The sequence below is a fragment of the Pieris brassicae genome, chromosome 3 (assembly GCF_905147105.1).
Source record: "Pieris brassicae chromosome 3, ilPieBrab1.1, whole genome shotgun sequence".
NCBI classification, from domain to species: Eukaryota; Metazoa; Arthropoda; class Insecta; order Lepidoptera; family Pieridae; genus Pieris; species Pieris brassicae.
The window spans coordinates 6498143-6511299 of NC_059667.1; the positions used below are offsets into that span (position 1 = coordinate 6498143).

The 13157-nt window shown below is 30.6% G+C and overlaps 2 protein-coding genes across 3 annotated transcripts in view; both read right to left on the reverse strand.

Annotated features, from left to right (window-relative positions):
• Positions 1-8195, reverse strand: part of LOC123706885 (formin-binding protein 1-like) — a 44931-nt gene extending 36736 nt beyond the window's left edge. Inside the window, exon 1 of one of the 2 annotated variants that reach the window (XM_045656465.1) lies at positions 7972-8195. In XM_045656465.1, coding sequence (XP_045512421.1) covers positions 7972-7995 — 24 coding nt within the window. In that variant the 5' untranslated portion in view covers positions 7996-8195. The remainder of the gene's footprint in view (positions 1-7971) is intronic. The other variant, XM_045656464.1, reaches the window with a different exon arrangement.
• Positions 8196-9010: 815 nt separating this feature from the next.
• Positions 9011-12959, reverse strand: LOC123707323. Its single transcript, XM_045657254.1, has 8 exons — positions 12927-12959; positions 12327-12517; positions 11629-11776; positions 11249-11426; positions 10482-10695; positions 9552-9688; positions 9298-9387; positions 9011-9124 (listed from the first exon to the last, which is right to left on the reverse strand). The coding sequence occupies exons 2-8, from the start codon at positions 12499-12501 to the stop codon at positions 9023-9025; spliced, it is 1044 nt and encodes a 347-aa protein (XP_045513210.1). The 5' UTR covers positions 12502-12517; positions 12927-12959; the 3' UTR covers positions 9011-9022.
• Positions 12960-13157: the final 198 nt, after the last annotated feature.

Below are 13157 nucleotides of genomic sequence, written 5' to 3' on the forward strand. Positions count from 1 at the left end.
AAGAAAACATCTCGAATGAGATTGCTAAATTTATTATGAATTGTGATTAGGGTAGACCCAAGAGAAATAAATAATACGCAGGTCAATATCCCATTATGTACCTAAAACTAAATGCGTACCGAATACCGATCCCGACAGAAAGAAGTAAACAAATTTAAAAATACAGTGTTATATTTCACTTTAATTTTAGCTTATGAGACTTAAAAGATCAAGCCAGTCTCAAGGATGGGTCAAGCGGGAATCTTGCAAAGAGCGCCCTTAACTAAGTAGTGTATGAAAAAAATAATGCGAGATACATACGCGCAAAATATTTAGTTAATTATATATTTATCCTCTAATAAATAATATAAAAAGGTCTTACATCTGTTACGTAATTGTTATTTTGAATTTTCCAAACATTTATTTCGTATTATTATTTATTTCGCCCGAGACAGTGTCGTATTTCTAAATACGACTAGTTGCAAATTCTTACGCTTAATAAGGAGGTTACCATTTAAAGTCAAGTTGCCAAGAACCAAAACAAAAATTCAACAATCAATCATCACGAAGCTCGAACTTGGAATGCCTACGTGAAGTTATGCGCACTTCAAACAAACGATTGACTTATAGATACTTCAATACGTAATTTCTATGAACAAGTGTGAAGTTTGATGTAAAAACTATTGGATTAATACAAATAACTATAGAATATTCCGCCTTTACCACGCTTTTAAATAGTATTAGGAACATTTTTTTTAATTATGTCATTCTTGTGCCAATGTTGTCATATTTAGAACATTGAAGTAATTGAGGTTAATATTACGAATAGGTCTCTAAGTACTACAATCATCAGATAAGTTCATTCAATAAGTTTAGCGACGGTTCTGAATTTAAAATCAAATTTAAATCTTTAAACAAAATAATTATGAAATCGACAATAGTTTCAGGATTGCAACGAACCACAGAACATATAACTAAACTTATATATAATAGAGATTAATTAAAAAATATTGGTCTCTTTAAATTAAATCACAAAAATACCAAGAATTGACGTTTGAATCACTTTTGCACATGCACTTGTTTAGCAAACAGGTGACGCATAATATGAACGAGGGGAGCTCTCATTTGCAGGTTTATGTCCCCTTTTTAAGGTGTCTGATCTCACCGGAAGACATACATATAAACAGTTATAAGAAATAACCTCATATAGTCCGCAAGTCTCTGTGGTTTCTGAGTTGGAAAACACGCAGCTTTACAACTGTAGTATCAATGTTAAATTTGATTTAAACTAAAATTTGAATGTATTCTTTCACTTTAAAAATTACCAATGCTACTCATGTGTACATAAAAATTGTAAAAATCTTTCCAAAATCCAGGTCGTCACAAAAATTGTTTTGATTATTCTCCAATTCTAGCACTTCTTCTCTATACTCTCTGTCAAAGTTACTGGTAAAATAAGTACGTAAATATGAAATGTGGTTATATGAAAACACTGGACTGAATTCTAAGAAAGTGGTCTGAGAAAAAGCGAGTGGAGCGCAACATATTACCCACTTGCTTGGACCCGCGAAGGTCCGGTCCGCCGAGCAAATTGATCCACACTTTCGCTTGACAATGTATGAAACCACATACTTTGCAGAAATATCTTTTGAAAAGAGAATGTAATTTAACTTGCATATGAAAGATAAATGCTTCTTTATGGAAATTTATGTGCAAAATAGAGAATTTTGAATATATAGTGGCTATTATTTGTTTTAATTACATATCAATACATTAATAAATGAATCTTCTCTATCTTTGTTCTAATATTTTAATTGATATTGAGAAAATGAATATATTTCCTTGCCTATATGTTAGGTATTGCATACAAATAATTAAATTGTAAATTTTGTTTATCAGTGGCCAATTGTGTGAAAATTAATTTTCCCTTACAATTCAACAATTATCTACATTTAATACACGTCACTTATTGTAATGTTACAAACAGAATATTATCTTATGAGTCAAGTACATACTATGAAATCTATTCAATCAATAATATGATTCCATTGCAACACCAACTAGATTTCTTTATTCTCGTGTTATTAAGTATAATAATCATACATTCGCAGACACATTCAAATACGTGTCATACAGGAAAATAACATCTCGCTTATTTGTTTAAAGTGAAAAAAAAACAACCTATAGTTGGCTATAGTAAACACGTTTTTTAACTTATTATATACAGCATATTTAGATCAAAGTAAATAAATAATTGAATAAATAGAAACTATATGCCTCCCTTTCGGGTAAAGAGATTAAAAAACTTTTTCTTTCCGCAAAACGTTTCTCAAATCTAGTAATTATATCTAAACAAATCTAATCTCATTTATCAAATTTATCTTTTTCCTATCGGGTTATCGCGCCTTACCCAGGATTCTCACGATTTATTAGATAGTGGACCGGTATCGATTATTTTTTATCGGTATAATGCTTCGTTAAGTAAAAAAATTGGTACATTAATACAGATATCTGTACCTGCCACTACACAAGCCACACATCATACAAGGTTAAAGGGCACTATTTATTAATGGTAATTAAAATCATTTTAATAAAACATTTAAGATGAAAGTAATAAAAACAAGTTGGAACACGTTTCATTCACGTTATAATTGTGCAATAAATAATTTGTTCTAATTACGATAACCGACAATAATTAAGTAAATGCTAATTTAATTTTAACAGCTTTACATGTAAACTAATTATAAATATTGGATAACTCATTAATTAATTACTATTACATTAGATAGAACATATTCCAATGTAAAGGTTATTTAATTAAAAGCAAAATTAAGGAGTATCTTATATATTTTATTGGTTCGGATTATAGGAGAAATAATATATTTATAATTGAAAATCTTTAGGATTTTAAGTCTGTAAAAAAGGCAAATTTTATTCCAATTCATGCAATGTCTTTGGTAACTTTTAGAAGTCTTAGCGCGAACTTTCACTCCCGTATGTCAAAATTAAATCCTTTTTAACGTAACGGAAAAAACAATAATTCCATAAACATTATTTATCCTTATAAAGAGTTTCCCTCTAATTATTGAAAATCTGCGTTCGACCATGTGAATGACCTCGAACTTGAAGAAGCATTAACGATGGTATGTAAACAGATGCGATCTGGCAAATGAAATTTCTAATGAAACGATCGCTTCCGCCTTGGTGCACGCGCGCCGATGACCAAGATGGAACAGATGGAGAAATTTCGAATGTACGACGAGTTCATATAAGCAAACACGTTTTGAATATAATTTATGTAACATATAACCTTCTAGAGTTCCTTCAAGATATTGTATAAGACATTGGTTGAATTTTTTTCCGATAGCTTCTTCGAACGCCGAAACTTTTATATTAAAATAAATTTATGTATACAATTTCCGTGACCTAAAATTTATTTCGCTTACACGTCAAGGAATACATCCAAACGAATAGAAACCATATTAACAAATAAACAATTGGCATTAAAATATGCACAAAAAATCCCAGTCGCTATAATTTATCTAAACTTTATACGAACGGAATTCAATAACTATTGCTTGATATCCATTTACTTGCAAGATATCTAGAATGTCCAACATGATTAACCTCTTTAGCGGCTAGTTAAATACCTACCATTTAAGATTTCCTGTTTTGAGCCTGATGCGATTTGAAATAACCTGCAATTAGCTATTGCTGTAATCGTAATCTAGTTTCAAGAACTTCAAGTCTTATCTATGGTGTGTAAGACATTAGTTTAAAAAAAATTGATTGATAATTAAAATACAAAGTTTATAGAATAGTGTGTTTCAATAAAATAGACAGATTTATTGCTAAATACACGTCATAGATAGCAAAGAACCATTTTGATTTAGAAATACACATATATATATACTTATTACGTATTGTTAAAATTTGCTTTAACAATAAATATTTTAAGGGTTTCCTCATAATAAAAGCTTTCACCGTTTGTTTAATTTGGAAAACAAAGAGCTATAAAATTGCGTAACATAGGAGTTTTGCCTTGCGGAACTTCGTATCATTTTTCGTACATAACTCATTTCAAGTCAAATGTTACATCTCGTTCCCATGAGTGTAGGCGACAATATAATACTCGTCTCGGTGTGGTGTCCATTTATGGGGAATTGAATATCCATTTAATTAATAGGAAAACATCTTTTGAGTGTTTTTGTGCTTTGAAAGACTTGTTACTGGCGTTATAGACTGAGACGTATGCCCGAGAGGAGTGGCAACGTTATTATTATATATACTAATGCGCTTATTTATAAGATCCTGGTACTTTGCGTTTCGTTTCAAGGCAGTTCAACAAGCCTTTAGGGGTACTCAAAAATAACTCAGCCAGATGCTTTAATATCACTTATGATTTGCAAAGCTCAAAGGGATAATTGGAACCTAAATTCGAACTGTACATGGTTGAGTTTTCCGTGTAATGTGCGTAGACGCCATTTTATTTGGCGTGGCTCCGCGTGTACTGGTATAACCGGTTGGAGTCCGCGAATGGACCTGCTGCCAATCGACATATCAGGCCTACGCCTGCATTGCAATTAACGAATAGTGGTACTCAACAACAGAGCGAGAGAAGCCAGATTATTTAGTTTGTAATAGAATGAGCCGGCCCCGTAGTATAATCATATCTAATTAAATAAATATCCTCAAAAGTAAATAATTTCCGTAATACACTATGAACTAGATATAATTTTTTTTTCATTTTTCCCTAATCTCTCAAGTGAACCTTGTCCGCCATCAGACTCGAAACAAATATTCTCAGGCCTTCACACTACTACCATTTAAGAAGTAACACATTAAAAGGAAATAAGACTGCGATATCTATGAAATATTAATTGATACACGTTTATAAACCCTGCAGGGAAAGAGATAACTATGGTATACTTGGGAGTGCATGAGGATATGGTTGCTGAGGAGAAATAATTAAACTAGTAATATTAATTAACTTATTTATTATAGTACTATATATTAGTAACTATTGTGTCCCCATAATATTAGAAAATACATACAAGAAGTGTAACTATATACATGCATTACTGAATCATTGTTGTAACTGTTATTGCTGTAACCAAATAAGACGCCATGTTGATATAAAAACCCGTCCGAATATTTAGCATTAATAATACTAACATATTCGTAAACTGACGCTTGATGTGCCGTTTACTTTAAACAGTCCAATATTTTGTTACCAACACATTAATACATATTTAATAAATTGTTCTTTTGAATAATGAAAATTAAGGCTTTCAGATGGGACTGATATGATAATTAGTACAATTTAGATACTTATAGTTTCACCATACATTGAACAAACGATCTGTATGTCTATCGAAGTATGGCGAGTATCCAGGTCGCGATTACAAAACACTTACCGAACTAGTTCACGGACAACTGAAGATAATTCAATTGTGTGCTACCTGCTTCTCAATATTGTTTATATTTATTCTAAATAATAGTTATATAACATTAGGCGACTATACTGAAACGTCGTATATGGATTGCACGTTCTATTAATCGTTTGATTCGCGGAGAGCGCTTGATGTTAACCCAACAAGGCGATATGGTTTTAAGGCAAAAATATCGTAACAATATAAAAAAATCTTCCGCTAAGCTTTTTTTCGAAACAAAAAATCAATCTCCCAAATGATTTAACATTTATATAGAAAGGCAAATCTTCAATATACTAAAACTACACAAAAATCTTTGCAATTATCGCAATTTGCTTTGCTGTTTTATGGTGATACTAGAGTTTTACATTAGTTTCATGTTACGTCTCAATGAATACACCAAAGTAATCAATATTTATGGAAGCGAAAATCATTTTAAAACTTGATTCGAAAACATCGTATTTTTTCGACTTTCTATAAAAAACATGCGCATACGTTAAAACTTTTATAAAAAATATGCGTATCGAGGCACAGTAAATGCTTTAACTATAATGCATCGTATATTTTTATTTTTCTTAACTTTAAAATTTTAAATAATACGACAAATGTATTTTCAGATTACCATGAAAGTCGAACAAACTGACAATCTATATGTAAATAATGTATTTAATTTTGAACAAACGTTAGAAAAACAACATAGACTTTGTGTGATATGTCTATTTAAATTAGGTGATCATGATATATAATAATATGAAAAACAAATGTTTGTCAAACTCGTACGTATTTACGGTACGTATCACGGTACTGACGAAAAGTTCGTAAAGTCTAGTTAAAGTTTTAATATACGACTGAAGTATTAAGCGAACTTATTAAGTGATAAGACTGTTTTACCCACAATCAAAACACTTCCTCCCTTGCACTTAAGCCTACCAGAAATTTGCATTGCATTTTTAAGAGTCCTTCATTCCCTCTTCCGTTAAAAGCTACGCGTAAAAATTAAATCCTTTTTGTCGAGGAACTAAAATCAAGATTTGCGCCAAGTCAATACTAGTATTGCAAAGCAACTCATTAAAATAAAATAAAATTTTGTGCTTTTACTTTGAAACGGTATGAAATAAACAGTTAAAATGGAACTAAAAAAAATCTAGTAGAAATTAAGAGGTTAATAATGTTAAATTGAACTTTATACTTTCCAAAATGGCACAAAAATGAAGAAGTAATGGTTTAATAATTATATAATAACTTTTTATAGCCCAAAGATAAACATTGTAATTAACATAAAAACATCTGCAAATTGTCCATATAGTTAGAAGTGTGCAACTCATTTCACAACAAGTACATAGTTTGTGGAATGCAACCCAGCCATCACTATCGGCCTTGCATCTTGCCAACTGACCACTCACACTTCTAGATTTAAAACAAACATGATTTTATATTTGCAATTGCTATGATAGTGTTTATTTGTACAACTGGGGTCAACAACCTAATAAAATGACTAAAGATTCTGGAAGAGTTCCAAAATAGAATAGGCTAACATGTGGTTGGTTTTAGTACTTTAGCGAGGACCTACTTATGATTTTTTTTAATATGTTCACAGTAATTTGGGAAAAAATATAGAGTAATGTGTTCACATTTACTACATTATTAATATTTTGTATACTCTAAGCATGATTAAGCAAACATTCTTAGAAATATATATTAATGAGGGAAATTAAGGGCATTTGTGCAAATACTATGGAGAAGCCATTAAAAAGACTGAGTAATAATTATATCAGTGATTAAACAATAGCTTGTATTACAAAGTTACTTTATTTGAAATTATAATTTTTTCTTCTATATAATAATTACAGTAATAGAGTAATAGTCATAGAAATATATTTCTCACACAAGAATGATCAAATAAGTAAATGGAGCAAATGAAATCCTAGTTACTTATTTTTGAAAGATTGATTATATTTTCATGTAATTTTTGACTAACAAATTTTTTTTTCAGAAAATTTTATGAATATTTATAGGTAAATAATGGTCATGTACTTGTTTAACCAGTTTGAGTACTTTATTAAACAAAGTAAATTGATAAAATACTAAACCATTCAAACATTTATTTAAGTTACATTCACAATTACAACTTTCAGATCTTTAAATATTTGGTCATTATTTTTACAGTATTTTTTGTTGTATGGTGTTTTTTAAATACAACTTTATTTACATATTTTTCAGAACATATCTAAAACTGTCAGAGAAAGTGTTATTAAAAAGTTTACAAGTCGTTTATACATTCCAGAATTGAAGAAACCTACTGTAAAACCTATAAAAAAGTAATAATAAATTATAACAATAATTACGTTGATTGCCTTTTTTTATTAATAAATTAGGGAAGAGATGTTACAGTTAAGTATTTACACCAAGAATTCAGTGTGTTACGCTTATTTGCAGTTGAACTACACGTTTCAAAGCAAGAACAATTATTACGACGGGAAGAGATTAATTTCATAAACTTAGATACGGTTTAAATAACGGCTTCATTCGCAATAAAGACAGGAAAATTTTAAATACATACCCAAAGCTCGGTTCCCCAATTCATTTTTACGTTGAAATCACACAATTATCACAAAACACATTGAAATATCACTAGCACTAGTGGTTAGATAAAATTGATATTATTCCCATCAGTAAACAGATTTCTGGTACGCTACACACAATTAAAAAATCTCTGTAAATTTTTCACCACTTCACTTCAATCTCCATACACAAAACATGGCTGACTGCAAAAACCGGACACAGATTACGTTGGATACCCCCGCAGGCCGCAACCCTCTCAAGATGACATTAACTGTTTGACACTTACATGCAATTGACAATTGACTTGTAATATAGACTTAAGAATGCATATTACATTAATTTCGTTTGCGGTTCTGTGGTCTGCCCTGTGTAAAGTTTTGTTAATATTTATAATGTTTTGTAGTGTCACAGATCAACGCTTATTTTTTCTTTCACTTTAGTACTTGTATAATATGTAGTCGCTCCGTAGTTGTCGCCGATGATAACTAATATTATATTCATATTAGGTAAAAAACTCCCCACTATTTAGAAAAAACACATATATTAATTTAAAGTTTAAGGTGGATATATATTATATATTTTTTATCATAATCCACTAATAAGACCTTTTTTTAACATAATTTGTGACGACATTCCACGCTATGGCTTTTTTACAGCGTTACATTGATACTGGTGTAGATTAGCGCTCATAAAAATATATTAAATCTGTTGGTCGTTGTAGGCGTGTTACTTGATTATTATAGCTACTACTACTATAGCTGAATATTCCTGAATCAAAAATACTAAATTTAAAATATTATTTATTTTTCAAATTAGTTAAACGGTAACTCTTTCAAAACTTTTCAATAAGAAATGTTTTCTTTTGTCAAATTTTATTTACCGTGTAGAGAGAAGAAGAGGAATAATAATTACAGTCACAATAAAGAAACATGTTCACTTAAAAAGGATGATGCAAAATAATGTTAAATAATTTATTTCATAGGTAATTCAATTTTTATGAATTTATAAACCAAAAGCAATTAAAAACAATGTCTGATGAAATGTTTTATTCAAATATCTTTAACACGCGAAATGAATATTTTTATTAGTGGAGTTTGTTGTGGTAAAATTGACCCGTCAGACTTTCTACGTTCAAATTTATTTATCAGTTTCTGAAAAAAAAACACATTATCGCCACACATCATGAAAAAGAGATTTCTTTGTTTATTAAGGAAATAGTAGTTCAGGTTTGTTTTTTTTTCAAGTTTTGGACCTAAGCGAGAGCTATTTTTTTTCTTGGGAATTAAAAAGATTGGTGATAATGCTTTGGGTTTAAAAAATATACCTCATCAGCTTCAAACAATACATGATGGCTGGATCTTCTCGATGTTGGAGGGCCAGTTATCGATGAAGTGTGCGAATGCGAGAGAGAACCCTACATATAAAAGTATTATTAAAACTAAACTAAATCTTATCTCACACTTTAACTGAAAAGAGTAATGACTTTTTATATTTATTTAGTTTAAAAACTCTCAATAAAAAAACATAGTTACATACATAGTTTTGATAAAATAAAAGGCAATACTTATAACAATGCACCTTTATAGCAGGAACAAAGCCGAATTCTCTGGGCAGTGGTTCAGTTTGTACGTTATAATAAAAACCATCTTCAGATGCAACTGATACTATTGAAGGCCGTGCTGAAAGCTGCTGCGCGAGTAGTACTGGATCAGCATCTTTAAGAAAATATGTATTACATAAAAATATGCTTTTTGGTAATGGAAAAGGGTGCTTTAAGGGGTACCAACGTTGTGCCTACAGTAATGAACTTTATTAACAAAAGTAGGTACCAACTCCTTAAGTAACAAAAAATAATTTAAAAAGACAACCTGAAACATAGAGCTGTTGAATGTTCTGTATTATGTACATCATTAAATGTAAGAAAATTGTAACTATTTTATTCTTAAAGTAGATGTAGGACACCTACATAAGTTCTAGGAATCAATTACAATAGTAATGTGTTAAATTCGTTTGTTAAATTATTAAAAAGAATATCTACTGTTAGCTTGTAATATTTATTTAATTAAATTCTAAACATGTTTATGAAACATATTCTTAAGAATCTTGCTACAAGTGCGCATGTGCAATAGTTATTCATTTGACTCGTTCGGTTGTTTACGAATTGTAAATTAACGTAACGCAATTCGTAAACCTCGACCATCTCCCCGAAGTGGGGTGGTCGAGTCGGAGGAGGGAGTTGTGATTATAAAAGAGGTTGTGACACATGCGCACGGGCTTTTTCTTTGTACAAGTTTAAAGTTATACAGTTCACGTAAAATCAGTGAAGTAAATTGTAGTGAATTAAGTCATCATTGAAGTGTTTAATTTCCTACCCTAAGAACTAGATCAACTACCGCTAACACTACGAACAGTAAATTTACTTTTAATTACTACTTTGATAGTACTTAATTACATAAAAAATTGAACAAATTGAACGTGTACCAATTAACACCAACATCAACTTCGTACCGATATTCATTCCTTTAACAACTCGTCTAGCTTGAACAACCCTACCGGCGCTTCTCCTAAATCGAATACCCTTTTCTGCTTCACGCCTTAATCTTTGAGCTGCGGAAGCTGATTCAGCAATAGACATTGCTACGGGGCTCATGCCAGATCTTTTAAGATTAATATCTATTAAATAGCTCAAACAAATGGCGTTTGATAAAGTCATATCACTAGGCTGAAAGCAAATAAAATAATTAAGGCCTACAAACTATTCAGGTTGTCAACATTCAGTTTAAAACTCGTAAAAAAAATACAGCTAAATTACAAAAAGTAATTAAAAACACGTGTGCATCATATCTATGCTAATACTACAAAGAGGTAAAGTTTGTGAAGTTGTAGAGATTAATCTCTGGATATTTTGAACCGATTTAAAAATACTTTTACTCAAAGAAAGCCACATTATTTTTAAGAAAAAATAAGACTTTTAGTCAGGCGGAGGAAAACTTTTATTATGAACCCTTTTTAAAGATGAGAGATGTTTATGTTATTCAATTCTAGAGAAAAGTTGTAGCGCTTGTAGCTTGTAGGCACTATGCCTACAAAAAATTTCGAAAGCATTACATTAATATTATATAAAAACAAGTATTCCGAAACGTGTATCTGTTTGTCTTTCTTTGATAAACTCAAAATGCACTTGGCACGGAATTTATCAATAGCGATCAAAGCGATTTTCATTAATATAGATTTATTCGTAAGGAAGGTTTATAAATATGATCGTGAAGGATTACCGATCCAATGTTATTTACGCTTATGTCAAATGATCTTAATGGTGTTTTAACCAAGCCTATTGCACGGGCCAATAAATCCCCACAAGTTGGAGGGTTGGCTGCATTCATCGCTGACCAGACGCCAGCAGGTGGTTTTTGTATAGGAATCGGTGATATACCACAGCCTGATATGTTTAATCTGAAGAAAAAAACAACTCTTGCGTATCTTTCTGTCAAATCAACTTTACACTTTGGTAAGAAAGAGATGACTATAGCTAAAACGATGAAATTTTAGTGACGAGCAAGTATATTAACGAGAAAAAATTAAAATATATTTAAATATGAATAAAAATTAAACGTCATTAAAAGGACTTGACTACAGATAGATATATAATACTTACGAGGTAAGATTACATCCTCTAGCCAAAGATACAGCGATATGAGCAATACCATCAGACCCTAATTTATTATTCAGCCTTAAATCCAATGTCCTTATGCCACACCTTGCATTATTTAGGACTTGGGATATCACTTCAATACCTGATGGATCTAAAAGAAAAAAAATGTTAACACTCTTGTTGCTAATTGATATGCATATACAAATTACAATTGTACTCAAGATGACTATAGCTATATTTCAACATTTCTACTATAATATACAATATAATGTGAATAAACTTTATGGTTACACAAACCAATACATGTTGCATTATTGCTGTTGGGTTTGGGTTTTAAGAAGTTCTTTAATAAAAAGGTTGACATACTTTACATTAATATATTAATAAATGCATAAAGGCCGTAGGTCCTTAGAGTAAACGAAGAAGAAACGAAACGTAGCACTAAGTCTGAAGTCCGTACGTAAAAATTTATTTAAATTAGACATACGGGAAATTGTAGTCTTCTCTACATTCTGAATCTCACCATTACTCAGAGACTTTGAACGAAGCGATCGCAAAGTTGCAAGATTAGCTACGGATATTGAGAGAACTACATCGAAATTGCATACAAAAACGTAGGGATCGTTGTAAGATGTCACCGTATTGTAGAGTTACCATATAGTTTATAAAATAGAGCAACGCTGCTGTCAGAAACAACGAACCAAAAACATTATCAGCCAAAATAAGGTTTCGTAATTTGTCATGTTTGGACATAAACTTGGCGATATAACTTGCTCCCTCATTCCCAATTTTGCAATGACTAAAGTCTAAAGTGTCCAATTGTATACTGTTTGATAGTAATCCTCTGAGTATATATTTTACTCTTTGGCAATTCATATCCGTTCTTGTTATTCTGTAAGAAATTAAAAAAAATCATTTAAATTACCCCAATAACCGAATAAGTTGTTATTTATATGTATTTTACAAATAGGAACAATAGATTAGAACTTAAAACAAATTAATATTTTAAAATTATTATTACCTTACACATTAATAACAAATGAGGTTTTTTTTCTCATTACAAAATTATATTTTATTTACATGAGTAACATTATGTATATACGAGCAAGATACACGTCCAAATTTCAGTCTAGTAGATTCACTCTGACATATTTTTTTAATGCCATTTTCAATTTGTTAAACGTGCTAATATTGCGAATTTTAGATGGTAATTGATTAAATAGTTGCACACCCTCATACCTAATTGACCTCTTCAAATAATTTGTGCGCGGCTTCGGCAAGATAAGAAAATGTATTCTTACCTCAAAACTTTAAGTAAATTACAGTTTTGAAGTCCTTTAGCTAAATTTTTTGCATCATTATTTGTGAATTGGAATTGGTCACGTCTATATTCAACTCCAATGGACCGTAACTGATATGTTATGTGTAGTTCCACTAAGTTGTGTAAATTGCTTAACGCAGCATGCAGAGATATGTGATCTAAAATAGTTAGTAATAAGTAAGTTATTATCTAATGAAACTTCCATTCCGAA

Bases quoted from the DNA above. Each gene is read 5' to 3' on its own strand.
- LOC123707323 (XM_045657254.1), bottom strand. From the start codon at position 12,501: ATGAATTGCCAAAGAGTAAAATATATACTCAGAGGATTACTATCAAAC. The intron at 11,777-12,326 runs GTTCGTTGTTTC...TTTTTCTTTTAG, and splicing joins TTTGGCTGATAATGTTTTTG to ATCCATCAGGTATTGAAGTG. The intron at 9,388-9,551 runs GTGCATTGTTAT...TTTTATATGTAG, and splicing joins GCTTTGTTCCTGCTATAAAG to GGTTCTCTCTCGCATTCGCA.